General features: G+C 36.4%; 1 protein-coding gene and 1 long non-coding RNA gene across 2 annotated transcripts; both read right to left on the minus strand.

The window, feature by feature from the left end:
- Nucleotides 1-411: 411 nt before the first annotated feature.
- LOC122083341 (acidic leucine-rich nuclear phosphoprotein 32-related protein-like) lies at nt 412-2909 on the minus strand. The gene is made up of 2 exons (XM_042651100.1): nt 2756-2909; nt 412-2503 (listed from the first exon to the last, which is right to left on the minus strand). The coding sequence occupies exon 2, from the start codon at nt 2486-2488 to the stop codon at nt 1343-1345; it is 1146 nt and encodes a 381-aa protein (XP_042507034.1). The 5' UTR covers nt 2489-2503; nt 2756-2909; the 3' UTR covers nt 412-1342.
- Nucleotides 2910-13845: 10936 nt separating this feature from the next.
- LOC122083544 lies at nt 13846-18432 on the minus strand. The gene is made up of 3 exons (XR_006141673.1): nt 18258-18432; nt 14590-14928; nt 13846-14486 (listed from the first exon to the last, which is right to left on the minus strand). It is a non-coding gene; the product is annotated as an uncharacterized LOC122083544 (long non-coding RNA).
- Between the last annotated feature and the right edge of the window lie 1605 nt (nt 18433-20037).

Consider the following 20037-nt stretch of genomic DNA (forward strand, 5'->3'; position numbering starts at 1 on the left):
CCACAATCAAATGAAAAAGCTAAACATTAGTTTGTTTCACTTCATTGGAAGTTAAGGTGCCCTTTTTATCCATAGCATCTTACTAATAAATATGAAACCACCAAACCAAACCAAATGCGGGTCTCATTAACCTCCCAAAAATTAAATTAAATTCAGGAAATTAAGTATATCACCAACAGATATCAACTGACTCACAATACTGAAACTCAATTCTATCCAATCATTATACCAATGAGACAATCAGTTTCATCAATAGAAGCTTCTGCTTTCCCCATCGGGTATACTACATAAATTAGGAAAGCAACCCTGCTCCCATTAAACAGAAGACAGCAATTGCCAAAGCACCAAAACACACATTTGCATACTTCAAACCCCGGATGACAACATGTAGGGATTTGCCTCAAAATAAAATTCTCAAAGATCAATGACATATAATGGACATTAGAATAAGGATTACAGGTTGAAAATCAAAGCAATGGATCTACCAAAAAAAGGAATAAAATCTGGGGAATTACAATAACTAATCCCAACATAAAAATAAGGGGTATAATAAAGTAAAAAGTACATATTCTAACTAAACAGCACTAGCTACAGAAACATTAAAAAAATAGCAGTGTCATGAGAAATACTTTCATTGATAACAAAGACAACTCAATTTTTTTAAGTGTGTATGAAATCTTGTCATCCTGTTTTGAGTATGAAAATTCCAATTACTGCCATCAATTATACACAAAAGCATCAGGCTTTCCACTGGCAGCATAGGCACCTTACTTCTTGCTATTGTTTATGTAATCGTGGACCAGGTGTGTAAGAGAAGAAAATCAAATTACTAATTATTTATTAAGAATAGCAGTAATAAGATATATCAGGGAAGAAGTAGCTATAAATTGGACGATGCCCAGAATTGAGGGGCTACAGCTCCCTCACATCCTAAAAGATAAGGAGCCATCCTTGCATAATGCTAAAGCTATGGCTACTGTGCCTATGCTGCAGGCTAGGTTTCCATTCAAACTAGAAGCAAGCAATCTTCCACCTCTATACCAATGTCAGCATAATACTATACCAATATATACACAGAACTGTGACAAGCATGCAAGTACTAATCTTTACTAATGAATGGAGTTAAAACAGACAATGAAACACCAGGTAACAAATCATTGGCAACTATTATGAGGCTCATATCAACTATCCCCAACAAAAGGGAACTCTTTCAACAAATTAAGTAAGCCGCCAGTTATTTAACAAAGAAATCCTTGGGGCAACACAAATTCTGCAGTAACCAAGAACCAAAGCACAGTGAGCATAAAAGAATTGCGACGCATGCTAAGGAAAAATAAATAAATTAAAATAAACAAAGAGCCTCTTGCAGAGGTAGAGAAAGAAAAAGCAGAGTTTTCACCTCATCGTCACCGTCATCTTCTTCATAGTCTCCTTCTTCAACGCCCTGCTCCTCCTCCCCAATCTCTCCATTTTCGTCTTCCTCTCCCTGTTCATGGCCATCAATCTCACCTTCGGTGCTAGTCAGACGCCCCGTAATTCCAGGCTCTGCATCTTCCTCATCGTCCTCTACCTCATCTTCGTCATCCTCGTCTTCACCACCATCATCCTCTTCGACCCCATCTTCCTCATCATCACTGTCCTCAATCTCATGAACCTCGACAACATCCTCATCTTCAGCATCGTCTTCATCAATCTCCTCACCCAAATCTTCTTCTTCTTCGTCTTCTACATCTTCCTCATCCTCGTCTCCGTCTGTTGAGGCCGCCACCCGATAGCCATTAGACTGATGATGCGAAATCGATCCATTCGCGACTCTGGTTATCTCTGTCTCCTCTTCGTCCGCATCGCTCTCCTCATCCTCATCAACATCGACAAGGACTCTTCCACCCCCAACGCTGCCACCATTACCCATCTTCCCCGACCGATCTTCACCATCAATTTCTCCACTCCCAGGATCATCCTCTTCGTCATCTTCATCATCTTCCTCCTCCTCATCAGACTCTGGCCGCTCATTCTCATCGGCATCCATCTTGTCCAAGTACTTTAGAGATTTGATCAATCCAAAGACCTTAGATCGGTAATCTTTGATCCGCGTGACAGGACACTCATAGAGATCGAGCGAGACAAGCTTAAGCTGCGCAAGTGGAGCCAGGTCTTCCAGGAATTGGATTCGATTGTTAGAGAGATCAAGGTCCCGAAGCGACTCCAGACCGGCTTCAACGAGAAATTCAAGGCCGCCAGCAATACGATTGTCAGAGAGGATAAGCTTCTGCAGATGACGAAGACGAGGAAACTTCTCTAGGGAAGAAACACCAACGTTTGCAATGGAGAGGTGCTCGAGGTTCTCAAATTTCTCTAGCAAGATTGGAGGAGGCAGACGGCCCTGTACGCATTTCACTGCGCCATCCAGGGTTAAGGAACGTGCAGAAGCGCAATCGGTTTGGCCGTCGAGCGCCGTTTCCACAGCCCTCTCCCAAACCTCATCCATTAAAGAGCAGAAACCCTAAATTTCAACAACAACAACAACAGAAAACCAAAAAAACAAGGAAATTAAACCGCACAGAAATCACGAAAGTCTAAGGTATTATCACGACTCTCTAGCACAGAGGATCAACCTCAACATCTCCAAATCCAAACGAATGAAAGCAACTCAACCCTACACTCGACAAATCATTGAAGTACAAACCCTAACCCTAAACTGATTTAAAACCCTAGTTCGCAGGGGAGATTGATAGCCTTTCTTCTCCTCCTATACCTCTGCGTGTCTGCTGCTGTACTGCAAGAGAAAGAGGAATGCGAAAACCTAAACGCTCATGTTTCTCTCTCTCTTCTCCTCCTTCCTTTTCTAGTGGCGCTAGCTTCACCGCAACCAGCAAGGACTCACGAGCCGCGGTCCAGGTTCGTGTTTCGAAGGGTTAAACCGGTTCCGATAGAGGAATCGAGACTGTGTTCTATTTGTGTTTCCTTGTTGCTGGATTTGTTCTACCGTTGGATTCAATATGCGCGGATCGCTGACGTGGAGGAAATTTTGAACGGCAGAGATTTGACTTCGATGTGTTTGTTTCTGAAGAGCGGTGAACGGGTGATAAAGATATGAAGGACAAGAGAGTCATATCTTCTCAGATATGTACGATACGTCAACTTCGGGGTTTATATTGGGATGGTTATTGAAAGTGCCCCTGAATCACCAGAAAATAGCGAATATGCCATTATTTATTTATTTATTTTTTTTGTAAGGGCGAATATGCCATTATTGATCGAGGTGGATTCAACCAGCAGCATCGATCTCTTCCTCCCACTCCCAATAGGATTATTCTAATAAGATTGGTGCTGAAGTTTCGGAGATGGAGTCGAGATAAAAAGAGAACGGTAAATGCGTAAATCACCTAATCCAGAGTGAGAATGATTAACCAAAGTACGTTGGAGTAGGGGTGTCAATTCCACGCTCTCACCGATAGGTCGGATCAAGCCTGATATGTTTATGGTTTGATTTAGACTGACCCGATTAATAAATGTGTTGAACCTGACACATTTATAAATAGGTAGTATATGGTGTAACCACCTAGTCCGACGGTGCCCGACTGACCTGATACATTTACAAGCTCGATTTGAATCGACTCCTTTAAGCCCGAACTAGCCCGACCCTTTTAATACTGCTTGTATTTTTTTTTTTTTTTTTAATACTATTTGTATTTAGTCCTAAGGGTTTGTGATATATACAATTTAGATGGTAGTAATTACTACATGAACATTCATCTTTTTTAGGGGTGTCAACGGTCCGGGTCGGTGCGGTTTCGGTCCGGTTCCACCGGTTTCGGTGTGAGTTTGGAAGTGACCGAAACCGACCCAATAAGGATTTATCGGTTTCGGTGCGGTTTGGGTTCGGGTTGGTACCGGTTTGGATTTATTAGGTTCATTTCGGTTTGGATCGGTTTTTTAAACCGGTATGGAGCCATTAGGAAACAACCAAATGATGAATTGTTGAACTTCGATTTCTTAAATCGATTTGTAACCGGGTTGGTTTTGATTTTTGGTCTAGTTTGAATTCGATTTTCCATACAAATGTATACAAAACTATTCAAATTTTAATTTTTTTAATGAATTTTGGAGTGTTTCGGTTTCTTACCGGTTTGGTTTCGGTTTCGGTCTGGGTTTTGAGCCGGTTTCGGTTTGGTTTCGGGTTCATCCGGTTTTCGGTGCGGTTCGGTTTGGTTTTGGGGTTACAATACTTGAAACCGAACCGAACCAATAAGGCTTCGGTTCGGTTCGGTCCGGGTTGTTGTCGGTTCGGTCCGGCCGGTTTTACCGGTTCGGTTTAGGAATTGACACCCCTAATCTTTTTTATGCATAGTTTAATTGATTTGAACTTACAAAACTTGGGTTATGTAGGCATAGTTTAATTGATTCGAGTTTCGTGGGTTAAAGATCGAATACTTTAGTAATTTAGTTACTTTGCGCATCTTTGGCTTAATTCATTTTAACTATTGGATATTTTTCTTTACTATGCCCATCTTTGCCTCATTTTTTTTGTATTCCTCTTCAAGCACATTTAATGGAACAATTTTAAAGAGGACCTGTTTAAAGCCCGTTTAAAGTTAAATAGGTCTATAGCCCGATTAAGGCCCGTTTATGGTAACCCGATTAAAGCCCAAGACCGACCGACCCAATTATTAACCGTACCATGTCCCCCAAAGCTATGCCCATTTACTTAAACAGGCGTTCACATTATAAGGCTTCCAAGTGGTCAAGCCAAATTAGGCTCGACCGAGATCGGCCTGACCGACTGGTTGACACCCCTACGTTGGAGTTTGGTCCGTCGAGAACCAAATGGGTGGACCAATGGTCAACCCCGGTGCTTTCCTTACTAAGTGCATGTTTGGTTCGATTATTTTGTTGGTACATGTGTTTGATTCTGGATGTAATTCTCTTTGAGAGTTTTTGTTAGAACAATTTTCTTAGGAGAAGAACTACTTGGTTACCTTGGGTCTGATATTTGATTTTAAGTGGAAAATTGTTTCGTTACCTTAAGTCCGTCTGTTGATTCTTCCTGGATAACGGGTTGGTTTGCCTTAGTCTCTCAATTTTGTTCCTTTATAATTTATAAAAAAAAAAAAAAATGGTTCCAACGATGAACTTCTTTATCTCCAATTTAAACTATTTTGAATCAGTAATTTGAAATCCATTAGAAGGAATGATGGTTTATAAAAAACCACCACAAGGTTTGAGAAAAATTATATGTCCTGTTAGGCATTTCTATTACAATTTCTTACAAAATACAAATTGCAATACAAAGCTTTTGCAATAGAAACTATGTTGTCGTAGTGTTGATCCTTAGCTGAAATTAGATGAGAAAAGACTTGAAATAGATGTTGAATCACCACCACAACTGAAGAAGCTTCGAACATAGTAGAGGTTGAGTCACACTTGTAGTGTGCCTTTAAGGTAATTAATGCCCTCTACTGCTAAGAATTGTTTTGCACCTCTACCTCCAAGATAAAACAACCTCCCACTAGAAGATAAAGTAATTCTTCTAATCCCTTCTAGGAGCAAAAAACAATAGTACAGCAGCCCCCCTCTAGCCTTACACAAGACTTAGAGAAAATGGAAGGAAGATAATACTTGTATAATTACAATAAGTAGAAATGGATGGAATGTCAATGTGTGAATATCTATATTTGCAAAATATTTGGTTGAGTTTATATAGACCCAAAACCAACCCTTGCACCATCTTGAATTCCCCAAGAGTAACCTCCAACTAATAATAAGTTAATTAGAGAATAATGTCATATGGACGTAAATTGAGAATTAATTCAATAAATTGAATGAATCCCAATCAATTCCTTAGTCCACCACCCCACTCATAATAGTGATTATGAATGGACTTTAGGACTTAGCCCACCTTCCCACTCATGGTAGTGATTATGAATGGACTTTAGAGCACTCATATAATGACATTGGTCATTTACCTCCATTTGGCAATAACCTATGGTATGAATTAAGAATTAATTTCATAAACGAAATTAATCTTAATCAATTCTCTTTGCCCACCTCTCCACGCATGGTAATGACCATGAATAGAATTTAGGGCTCTCATAGGGTGTTATTGTTTTCCACTACCTTGACTCCAAGGGTCCCACACCATAACAAGACAATCAAAACACATAAAAGAAATACTTCATTTTGAAACGTAAATATAATAAAATAGATATAAAATCTAACAATCCCCCACAAGTTTCAAATGACACGAATGACAATTGTGCTATGACTGTATTAGACACTCTAGGACGCATAGTTGTACGTGTCTTTCGCACTTGAACCTACATTAGGTTTAATGAACCACGCTATAGAGTACAGGTAAAGTCAGACTCCTTGAATCTTTCTTCATTGGTGTAGCTGACGAACCCATCAACCACATCTCATAAGTCAACTTTTTGAGCTACCCATCATATAATCACTTTAGACTTTTGAACCGGCCATGTCTTTTATCTTGGATCTATGAATGTTTAGAGAACTTGCCTATAAGTTCTCATCGACGGTGGCCACACCCCCTACATTCACTTAGGTTAGTCCCCGATGTGCACCACAATTAACACACCCCCACATTTCTTGGGATTGGACTAATTAAGAGCTTTACCGCTCAACCTTTCTCCTTGTTGTGGTACTACCATCACCATCTACATCTTGGAATGAATACTTAAATAACCACTAGTACTGAACTAGTCATTCCATAACTTTGTTTGTACCCCTTGAACCTAATTTAGGCATTAAGCCTCTTCACATAGATAGGGTGTCCATCACATGATTTAAGGATTGGGCATCAACTCCATTATTGTAGATGCACTACACAAGTTCTTGACAGACATAGGCTTTGTGAACATGTCAGTTTTGTTACTTTCTGACTTCACATAATGATAGCTATCGTTCCTTGATATATGTACTGTCTCATGAGATTGTGTCTAGGGGTATGTGCTTCTTTTTACCATTGTATATCCAGTTCTTGGCTAGATGTATAGTCACTTGATTATCACAATGTACTGATATCGATAGCGTCGATTTTTACCATAATGGAATATCCGCCATTAAGTTTATAAGCCATTTGGCTTCCATTCCTGCCTTTTCTAAGGCTATGAACTCAGCTTCCATGGTAAAACCCATCCCACAAGATTGCTTTGTGAATTTCCATGAGATGGCACTGCCTACTAGTGTAAATACATATCCACTAGTAGCTAAGGACTCATTTGTATCTGAGATCCAATTTGCATCACAGTACCCTTCCAACACCGCTGGTTTACCACTATAGTGCAAAGTATAGTTTATAGTACCTTTTAGGTACCTCAACAACCTATCAACCAAGCTCCAATGCTCCTTACTTGGATTGTGAGTATGTTGACTCAACTTTCCTACTGCAAGAGTAATATCAGAACACGTACAATTCATTAGATATGTGACTAAACCAATAATTTGTGCATACCTTTTTTGATTCACTGGTTCACCCAAGTTTCTTTTCAAATGACATCCCATTTCAAAAGATGTTTTCACTGCTGAAACTTCATGGTGCCCATACTTTTTAAGTATATTTTCTATATAATGTGCTTGGGATAGTGAAATATTATTCTTACTTGATGATCTTGATCCCAAGGATCATATCAACCTCTCCTAAGTTCTTTGTGTCAAAACTAGACATAAAAAGTTTCTTAGCTTGATTCACTATTTCCAAGTTTGTTCTCATTATCAGCATATCATCTACAAATAGCAATATGAATACGCTCTTACCACCATGAAACCTGCTATATAAGTACCTTTCAACGTCGTTCACAATGAAATCATTTGAAATTAAAACTTTGTCTAATTTTTCATGCCATTGCTTTGACACCTGCTTCAATCCATATAAAGATTTTTGAAGCTTACAAACTTTTTACTCTTGTCCATATAAAACACAACCTTCTTGTTGCTTAATGTAAATTTCCTCCTCTAAGTCCCCATTTAGAAATGTCGTTTTCACATCCATTTGATAGTTGACCAGGTTATGTATTGAAGTCATTGCTAACATAACCCTTACTATGGCAATTCTAGAAACTGGGGCAAATGTGTCAAAGTAATCAATGTTAGGCTTTTACCTAAACCCTTTGACTATAAGTCTGGCTTTGAAACGATCAAGTGACCCATCACTTTTTAGTTTCTTTTGAAATATCCACTTGGTTTCCAAAGTTTTAAAACCAATTGGTAAATTTACCAATTCCCAAGTATTATTCTCCAAGATTGAATCTAGTTCACTCTTGATTGCATCCTTCCAAAAGATGGCATATGATGATGTAATAGCCCATTTGTATGTAAGAGGATCATTGTCTACTAAATAGATAAGCCACTTATCATTCGAATATTTGGGTCTTTTGAGTCGCTTGCTCATCCTTAGTAGACTTCCATCACCATTATCCAATTCTTAATTAGTAACCCTTTCATTTGACTCAATTTTTTCATAAGTCAATTGACTATCCTTACTTGTAGGTAAGTTGGACTTAAAGGGAAATATATTTTCAAAGAACTCAACATCCCTTGATTCTATGATGTTATTTATTTCAATAACATCATCCATGACTTTAATCACCATGAACCGGTATGTAGTACTATTTGTAACATACCCCAAAAACACACAATCACATGTTTTTTGTTTCAATTTTCTTTTCTTAGTATCCGGTAATAATTCCTTAGCCAACACAACTCCAAATTTGCAAGTGTTTTAGACTTGGTTTCCTTCCAAACCATTTCTCAAATGGAATCATACCAGTTTTGTTATGTGAGATTCTATTTGATAGATAACATGCCGTTAACATGGCTTTCCCCCACATATCAAGTGGTACACTTGAACTCAATAACATAGAGTTCATCATCTCTTTAAGAGATCTATTTTTCCTTTTAGCAACCTCATTGGATTCCGGTTAGTATGGAGCGGTTGTTTCATGGATAATTCCATTTTCGTCACAAAACTTTTCAAGATTAAAATACTCAGTCCCTCTATCAGTTCTAAGTCTTTTAACCTTCTTGTAAAGTTGATTTTCAACTTCTTTTTGTAAGATATAAATCACTTTCCGACCTCATCCTTTGATTTGAGTAAATAAATCATGGTATACCTGGTGTGGTCATCTACGAAGGTTATGACATAGTTGTTTCTTCCCCTAAATTCATATGACTTATAGTCACTCAAGTCACTATGGATCAATTTCAAGAGATCACTCTTTCTATCCACAGTTTTATGAGGCTTTTTGGTTAACTTTGCCTCTACACAAGTTGTACACTTGTTCATAGGGGGTTCCACCTTATTGGAAATCATGTTTAACTTGGATAGTTTGGTGATGTACTTCACACTACTATGACCCAATCTACCATGCCACAGATCAAAAGAAATAGTAGGGACAATAATGTAAGCAGAAGAAGTATTAGCTTTATCAATTACAACATTTTCAACGCTTAATACAATAACCCCTCACTAAGGTATCCCTTCCCCACAAATACATTGTTCTTAGTGATAACCGTCTTATCACTCTCAAAAGCTAATTTTATTCCTACTTTATTAAGCAAAGGAACTGAAATTAAATTACACCTAATGTCCGGCACATGGAGGACATTGGTGAGAACCATAGTCTTCCCTAAAGTGAGCTTCAACATTACTTTTCCTTTCTCCATAATAGGGGCACTTTGAAAATTTTCTATGAATACCTTTTCATCTCCCATCCTCATAGAATAAGAGGAGAACATCTTTAGATCACTACAAATGTGTCTTGTAGCACCGGTATCCAATACCCAATCCTTTGGCTTTCTAACCAAATTTGCTTCTGTGACCATAGTTATAAAGACGTTGTCTTCAACTAGGTTCACCTTTTCAGATTTTTTCTTTTTGAATCGAAAATCTTTCTTGAAGTGCCTTGGCTTACCGCACACATATCAAGTGATTTTCTTCTTCTTAAAAGAAGACTCATCATTGTTTTGACGGTTCTTCCTTTTCTTATCTTGTTTGTTGGTTTCTACCAAGTTCGCTTTTAAACGTTTCTCCTCATGGTCTTTTTCACTCTTGTCCTTGTTTCGATTATTTTCTTCAATTTTGATCCTTACAATCGACTAGTCCAAGGTCAACTTCGTCTTCTTGTGTTTCATTAACAACTTGAAAGCATCCCAAGTAGATGGAAGGTTTTCAATCAAGGCACTGGTCACAAATTCTTCTGGTAGAACCATTTTTTCCTTCGCTAGCTTTCCAACCAAGATTTGAAATTTATCAATTTAGTTGGGAATGATGGCACTATCCTTCATAGTAAAATTTAAAAAGTTAGCCACCAAGTACTTTTTTGAGCCAGCATCTTCTAGAGAGTATTTGTTTACCAAAGCATTCTAAATCGAAATCACATACTCCAATAAACTATACACTTGGTATAATTCATTGGATAATGTATTCAATATTCGATTTTTACATTGGTAATCCGCTTGAATCCAAGCCACCCTTTTGCCCTCCTTTACAGGATCATTGCTTTTTTCCGGCATGGGTTCAATCAAAGCAAATACCATCCCAATTTTGTCTAATGCAAACAACATCATTTGCCTCCACCGTTTAAAGTTTTGACCTTCAAACTGCTCAACTTTGTCAAATTTAGTGATAATCTTCATCTTAACCAAATCCGGAATAAGATCAGTTATCAACGGGATAACATTGGTAGGAATTGAATCAATGGTGGATAAATGAGGAATCCCCTTACCATTGTGGCTGACATGAACCTTGCCTCCTTGATTGTTGATTGTTCCTTCAACATTGATGTTTGAAGGATCTCGTACGTTGATAGTTCTATCAATGACATTGTTGCTCGAAGCAACACCTATGATAGTGATTGAATGACCATCATTGTTGTTGGAATCATCACCTCTGTTGAGGCTTGCATCTCCAAGATTAGCCATGGGATCTTACAACAATCAATTACCTTAAACTTATTGGTAATTGTATTACAATTTCTTACAAAATACAAATTGAAATACAAAGCTTTTGCAGTAGAACAATGTTGTCGTAGTGTTGATCCTTAACTGAAATGAGATGAGAAAATACTTAAAATAGATATTGAATCACCACCACAACTGAAGAAGCTTTGAATAGAGTAGAGGTTGAATCACATTTGTAGTACTGACTTTATGGTAATTGATGCCCTCTACTGCCAAGAGTTGTTCTGCACCTCTACCTCCTAGATAAAACAACCTCCCATTATAAGATGAGGCAGTTCTTCTTGTCCCTTCTAGGAGCAAAAAGCTACAGCACAGCATCCCCCTTTAACCTTACACAAGACTTAGAGAAAATGGAAGGAAGAGAAAACTTGTATGATTACAATAAGTAGAAATGGATGGAATATCAATGTGTTAATGTCTATATCTGAAAGGTATTTGGTTGGGTTTATATAGACTCAAAATCAACCCTTGCACCTTCTTGGATTCCCCAAGAGTAACCTCCAACTAATGGCAAGTTAATTGAAGAATAATGTCATATGGACATGAATTGGGAATTAATTCAATAAATTGAATTAATCCCAATCAATTCCTTAGCCCACCTCCCCACTCATGGTAGTGACCATGAATGGACTTTAAGGCACCCATATAATGACATTGACCATTTACTTCTATTTGGCAATAACCTATGGCATGAATTAAGAAGTAATTTCATAAATGAGATTAATCCCAATCAATTTTCTTTGCCCACCTCTCCACTCATGATAATGCCCATGAATGGAATTTAGCGCTTTCATAGGATGTTATTGACCATTTTTCACCATCTTGACCCCATAACAAGACAATCAAAACACAAAAGAAATACTTCATTTTGAAACTTAAATATAATAAAATAGATATAAAATCTAACATATATCCTTAAATATCAATTTCCCAATGTAACTATAATTGAAATTTATAAGTGGGTTCTTACAAAAAGAAGAAAAAAAGTTCATTAGTGAGTTTTTAATATAATAAATAACAATGGCATCTCCCGAAATAGAAATGTGGGTAATTAAATTGCTTTTAAGTCATTTGGTTGAACAAATGATAAGTTCATTTTTTTTCATATAGGTACGCATAGATAGCTTATGAAACACGTACTTACAAAATATATAGAACCAAAATTCTCCATGGATTAATATTAAGGAACCATATAGTTCTTCATAAACTAAAGCACATACTTGCAAAATATATAGAATCAAAATTCTTATGGATTAATAGTAAGGAACCATATAGTTCTTCATAAACTAAAACACATACTAGCATATCTACTCAAATATATAAAAGCACTACTAGTATAGTTTTACAATATGACCCATCACATTCAAAATATTCTTCATACTTCAGATCTCTTTTCAGTAAGATTTTTCAGCTCTTTATTCATCTTTCTCCATTTGTACATTTCTTTCATCTACAATAGTTTGGGTAGCATCTCTGGTCATAGTAAACCTATTTGGTGCATCCACAAGTTCACAACGAGAGAAGAAGCCACAACGTCCTTTTAGGACTTTCGGGCGACAGTAATATAGTTTATTCATGTTCCAGATGGAATCAGAAATTCTAACTGTTGCCCTTTTCTGATAGGCATATCTTAAGTTCCTATACATTAGTGGAACTTGGGAGCTATTGGTTTCACTAGCATTGCTTGATAACATATTTTATCTGCAAAATGAACAACAAAATCAAGAACCCAATAATTTGGAACAATGTCTTTGGCTCTACTTGGAACACCACTACGAAGATAGACATGGTCTCACTAGAAGGGGACTAAAATCAAGCACCAATAATTTAGTTTAAATCATTAAACAAGGGTGGGAAGAAAATTTTCCTTTTTTAAAACAATAATGCCTACTCCCCAAAATGAATTTTTCGTATAAGTAAGCATGGATAGGTTTGTATTCCAGACACACACACAGACACATGCACATAGAGGTTGAGGATTAATGTGTTTCATGTTTTATGTTTCTACAGGCAAGACCAGCTCGTGTACTTGGTCATACTGAGGTTTTCTCTTGCATTTACAACACCTTGAGACAGGTTTTCAAATGCTAGTCATATCACAGATAAATCAATCACTATTAAATGAGCCATTGACATAATAAAAAATAAAAAAAGATTTAGCACTCCGAATTGATATGGTTAATTAGTACATTAATCCAAGTACATCTTCATTAGTGTTGTAACTAATGAATACGCTCTCAGTAGCTCCTTTCATTGTTCTTCTAGACTTCTTTGGCCTTCTCCAGCTCTTCCTGAGGGAAAACTGGGTTGGCGTTTTGCAGTTATTACACTCCTCGTGGCTTAATACAGCTCAATGAACAGCTCTTGATATAGAATGCAAAAATTATTGTTCTATCTCCATAGCTAAACTCCACAACCTCTAAATCCATATTCAATCACAAAATGGAAAAATGTCCACCTCAAACACCACAAATAACTAGTGCCATACATCCGGTCCATCAAGTTAATTGCTTCACCCAATAAGGCATTGGCTAAAGGAGTAAAAGAAGATAATAGACAAAAGGCAAAGAATGGGCAGAGAGAATGAGCATTATGGCTGTGGCTATATACCACCATAGCATCTGAAATTTTTTTTGCACATTTCATGGGCATATAATATGGAGAAACTATCATTTTTCCAAACAGTCACATACTCATACAGAAAATAGCAAGATTTTAAACTACGCATGCTACATTTTAGAGAATCATTTGCGTATACCACCTCATGCATCATTAAAAAAAAAATTTAGCCCATCCATAGCCAGCATCATACGTCCATTAAGTGGATGGAAAAACCTACACATCCCATCAATAATATACACCTGAGAAAGCGTAAATATTAGTATAACATGCATTAAACCTGCAGAAGATCATGTCGTCTAATAAAACATAACATTTGTCCACAAACCATAAACATATATGGCACATACATTTCTAACACATATCTCCTCTCTTCCATACTTGTTTGCATAAACAAAATGGTTGAATTCCTTTTTTCCATAAAAAATTCTTTTGCCTTCCATCTTTTATGGAAATCAGTAACTAGAATAGCATCAATTGCATCAACTAAAGCTCTGCTAAATTCATCATGGGATACATTCATGACCATCTTCTTGATTGAATTTGCTATAGATTTTAATGGAATTGATAGCTTTTCAGCTCCCCCCTTATTCCTTTTATCTCTACCGCTATTGACAGATCCACGAGGTCTTCCTCCACTACGACTGGTACTACCCACGGGAGTGCAAGAAACACATTCTTCAGCTTCAAAGTTTGGATATTCACCTTCAACATCATTATTCCCTAAGCCCTCAACCTGTGTACCAGTAATGTCCATTACAACTTCTGTTGTCACTTCAGATAGGACTGTTGAATCATTCCCCATTTGCAATCTCGTTCCTCAATCAAAGTCCAACCTCCAAGTGAATTGGAAGCATTTTATGTTCTTTCCAATATTTATGTTCCTTTTTCTACCAAACCACCAATACAAAACACAATGTCAAGAATGTTATGTTGTAAATAAAATAAATGATTAAATTTATGTAGATATTAAATTCACAAATTCAATATTACCCTAAATTCAATCCAGATATGTTGAGGTGCATCAAATCTCATTTTCGAAACATTCCATCCTGATCCATTTTGCTTTTATAGGTCTCCTAATGCTTTAAGCCTTTGCTTCCAAATTCTGTAATGATTTCTACATTGTTCTCATTTATATGTTGTGAAGAATTTCTCTTTAAGTGTATTGGAAATTGCAATCCATTGATCTTTTCTCAAGCCATTATCTCCAGCCCTTCCACTTCTATGTTGTCCTAAGAGACTCTCCAACATGTAATGTGAGATTTCACTGGGCCATGAAGCTATATCATAGCCTAGTATGTGATTCCCCTGTTGTGTTCATTGCAACAGCTAAAAATACACAACATAATAATACATTGTGAGTCTAATAATGAGATACTAAAAAATAATAACAGAATCGTAATTGGAAAATCCAAATGAGTACAAAAAAAAAAATGTTGTTATATAGTCATCCCATAATTGAAAACAATAAATAGTTCACATAAAACTTAAATTCAAGAAACACAAATTACAAACATAACTGCAGTCAAAAGTTTTTTAAAAGAAATAGTTCACAGTAAACTCAATCTTACCCTCTTTGGTATCATTTTTATTTTTGATTTTTACTTATTTAACAAAAATCATTAATGAAAACCATTTTTATCAAAACATAAAAATGGTTTGGTAACCACTTAATAAAATTGTTTTTTGTGAGAAATAGTTTAGTATCCCTATATGCAAAATGGTTTTTTGAAGAAATGGGTTAAGAGATATTCCCTTTACCCATATTTCTTATAACTCTTTCTCCACTTTGGATGGAAGAAGAGGGGGCAAGGGGCTGTTCATTAAAGTCCAGCGCAAAAATAACTAAAAATTAATTTTGGCCAAAACACATAAATGACTCTTGATCTCTTTTTGGTTTGTGTGTTTTACCAAATTTTTTAAAATAGAAACAAACTCCTTAAATGATACCAAATGCAACCAAAACCATTTTTATGAACAAAAATAAAAAAGAAAAATGATACCAAAGAGGGCCTTAGTAAGACATATCATCATCATCGTACTCTTCATACTCGTCATCTCCAACCATCCAATCAACCCACATTTTATCTTCTTGGAAGTGATCCCAATCAATATTCTCATGTTCATGCTCCTCTTCAGTACTATTATCATCTTTAACACCTTCTTCATTTGATTCATCAATTGTTGATTGGGTACTAGTACTAGTTTCTTCCTCCTCTTACGCAAAGAATTGCTCTTCTTCTTCAACATTATTCTATGTAAGAATGTGGTTGTACAATAGCACACATGCTAGTAAAATTCTTGCTTGTGTCTGGTAAGAATATTTTGATTTGTTTTTTCGAGATCTTGAATATTGAATATTTTGATTTGTTTTTTCGAGATCTTGAATATTGACTTCAAAAGGGAAAATTAACGTTCCATTACATTTTTCAATTGAGAATGTCTCAGGTTAAACGATTCTTTTTTATCAAATGGTGAATGATTGCAATTTTTTCACTCCTTGAGGTGGTATAGAATGTTTCAGTATGGTCTCAAGAAGCCCATTTGGCTAGCATACCCAACATCAACGAGAAAATACTTACCTCAAAGCACCACGAACTTCCCTTCCCCTTCTCTATGCAAGGAATTATCTAAAACCCGGGCATATTATGCTGACCCTTCCCAACTAAAAAGAATAAACATAAATTTCATGGCAAAGTCAAAGGCAGTAATTCTACCAAAAAAAAAAGCAGCAAGAATATTTTGAGAAATATTACCCTTCCTATCATGAAATCTTTGATGTTGGCTAACAGGCACCCACGCAGAGGTATGTGATCCATCTATGATTCTGATCCAGTCCTTTAAGTAAGGGTTAAATCTTTCATGATTACTTGTTATTCGATGATGAGTTGCGGTACTTCAAGGTTTCAATAGCATTAGATACAATTTAATGATTACACCCAAAACTAACTGAAAATGCATTCTTGCTCAATCTTATTTTCTCTCGACAGGTTTTGTCAGTTCGGCCGATAATTCTCTCTGCCTCAACAATACCACGTAGAGTTTCACAATGATATGGCTCTTTGGTGAGAAACTGTTTCCTATACTGATATATTGCTATAACAACAACAGGTATCGTAAAGCTAATTATTTTCCTGCGCCTCTTATAGCCAGCATTAAACTCCATTGTAATCGCAAAATATACAATTCAATTAAAAAATAATAAATTGCATAGTCCATGCTAATATTTTCAGTAATTGGAGCAACATTTGAGACCAAAAATACATCACAACAAAAAATATTGCATTTCCGGTTTCACAAAAAATTAAGAGTAATTGAGTGTACTACATATTGAAATGTAGAATGTAGATCTATAGGAACCAAGTTGTACCTACATATTGAAATGTTACTTTTGTCATCTAAAAATATTGCTTAAGATACAATCTCCCACATTAGAGAGGCAACCAATGACGACCAACAATCATAGTTGATGATAACAGTATACAATCTAGGTGATGGAATGATGTCAATGTTAGAATTTTGGATGTTATTGACATAGTTACTATATAGACTTGTCTCTACCTGGCACTAGATCATGTGAGTTGAATATGAGCAAATGGTGGTGGTGAGAGGGAGGAGGGTTGGACTTACAACACTACAACATCAACTTGTCATATTAAAGCCTTCGCATCTGTTCAACAATAACTGAGAGTTGGAGGTAACGATTAACATTAGTTTTCTGGTTAGATGGTGCAATAGTCAGGTTTGCTGTGAAAGCTTTATGATTAGCATAATCATCATAGTAGCTTAAGAACTAGTTCAATATATACTCATTCTCATCAGTTCCAATTACAAAAAAGTACTTTGAGAGGACACTAGAAGAGATGAGGGAGTTGGAGCTTCCCCAGCCTAGTTGACATGAAATTTGTGGTAAAATGACCCTGTGGAAGTTCTTGATTTTCTGCCTCATCATGCTGACCACACAACCTAGTGAAGGCATAGGAAGGATTGAATTCCCATTGGTCAGGGTAGCAGAAATCTTACTATAATTACATGATTTCAGCCCATCCTTGAGACTAGGATAAAATACTGAATAACATAACAATTTGAAGTTGATTTTTCCCAATGATTAGAGAAACCACAACACAAACGAGGTGACGAAACTAAATTCAATTTGATAGAAAGCCAAAGCACAAGAAAAAAACAGAAAAGATCTCAAACATTGTAAGCCACAAATTCAAAGCAATGAATAAAAAATTCAACTATTCACTAGATTCTACATTTTTAGAGAAAGCTACAGAGCACAGGCTACTAATATCAAGCAATGAATGAACTACCCAAAACAAAAATGCAGAATCAAGGACGTAAAAGGATGAGACTACTCCATAAATGGCACTTACATAGCTTTTAGCTCATTCTGGCAAATACCCAAGATCAATTATCTCAATTTAAATAACAGTAATTCTTCACCAAAAAAGGTACCTAACTGGCTAACTCATATGATGGGAAACATGAAAACAACAATAGAGAGTGATTTCGATGAAAATTAAAGATACCCATTAATAATTTCTTAGAACTTACTAACAAATATAACAAACATCATAAGCAAACATAAATAATAAAAAAAAAATCCCCAAATTTAGGGTTTTGGATTTAGGTTTGAAGAAGAAGAACCATACCTCTCTTTACAACCCTGCAACTACCGGATTCCAATGGTGTGAAGAAGCCAAAAAACACTTTCCACGATTAGGTTATCTTGCGCAGAGAAGAAGAAGAAAAGGAAAACGTGTTAGTTTTACATTATGGAAGAAGAAGAAGAAGGAGGAGGAGGAGGAGGAACGGGAGGGCACGAACAGAAAAGTCTACTCACCTTCGAGGTTCGTCTATGAGAAGTCGTCCGATGAACAAGTTGAAACGTAACGGCATCAAAAGCAAAATCGGACGGCACGGATTGGGTTTTAAATCGGGCCAAAAAATGATAGTATACTCATATAAATTAATGAATCATTATATGAATACATACATCTAATGTTTAAAACAACTACAATATCCAACACTATTGCATATATATCTCACGTCCAATTATAAGTTTTATGATATATAATTGAATATCATCCAACACCAAGTTTGAATTCATACACCACACATGTCCAAGTTTTATTGAGCAATGTGGCTTGGCTATGATGTTGTTCATTGTTGTCAACATAGCCAACATACGCTTTGAGTAATGTATATTCAGTTTGAATTGGGAGTCATCACTTTAGAAACATTTTTCAGTAAATGCATCAGTTTGTATATCACTTTTGGGGTCCATACATTGATGTTGAGTTGAAGGTGATATCATGAGAAATATAGACCATTGAGTTAATTTCAAGTCGGCAAAAGAATCAAGTCGATCAAAGTTCGGGAGAGAAAGATAAATATGGTTAATAATGTAGACATTATGCTCAACACGTTAAGTCTTAAAAAAGACCAAAAAAGGGGAACGTGTTTAGAACGGGAATACTTGTCGTTTGAAGTTTTTTCAATTACCTTTGGGAAGTAAATGGAAAAATGTATTTTGAATTGTAAAAAACTAGAATATGTTTAAAATAGAGTTTTAAACGCATTTTTGCTAACAGTGATTGAAACCCAATTTTTCTGATTCTCTTAGAATCAAGCTATTTATATCAGCCCTTGAATTAGTGACTTAAATATGAGTTAACCTATTTAGGTTAATTATGAGATGGGTCAAATTTTAGTAGAAATAGGATATTCCAAGAATTACCTTGATTCCATGGATTACCCTCACAACCAAACAAATTTTTTTATTCAGAATCGTGAATCCATAGAAAGATGTTCGGTTGAATTAACGGACCAAACATACTCTTATGGATCATTTAGCTCCATGGTTTTTTGGAAGCTAACTCTTCCATGAACAAAAAGGCAAGTCAAATGTGGACCGTTGGTTTAGAATCTTTCCTGCCTCATGACCTATCAAGGCCCCGGTTATGATGCTGGGACGGTGATTATTTCAAATTGACGCATCTTATGGCCCCTGATTTTTGTTGGCGCCTTATAAACTTATCAAAACATGTCCTAAATGATAAGAGGGTGTTGGAAGTTGGATATATATTTTTTTTTGGCGTGAGAGAATGCTACCCGATAGCGAACACACCAGCACTTGCAATCAATGGGATGGCAAGCGCGGACATCTTGAGAGTGGGCAGCGTAGTCTTTTTGGACCCGCTGTGTCTTGTCAATTAGCATTCTTTCTTCCTTAATTTTCAGGAAAGTGCTTTCTATTGGGGAGCACGGCTCGTGTATGTGTAAGGACCAATGGGAGCTTTGTTGCAAATGGGGGTGGGTTGGTCATTTTACCCCCAACATGTCTGATACTTATCAATCGTGGTTTCAATTTTCAAATATCGGTATGGATCCATAGTGAAGGCAAAATCATAAATTAAAAAAAAAAAAAAA

The sequence above is a fragment of the Macadamia integrifolia genome, chromosome 7 (genome assembly GCF_013358625.1).
Source record: "Macadamia integrifolia cultivar HAES 741 chromosome 7, SCU_Mint_v3, whole genome shotgun sequence".
Taxonomy (NCBI): Eukaryota; Viridiplantae; Streptophyta; class Magnoliopsida; order Proteales; family Proteaceae; genus Macadamia; species Macadamia integrifolia.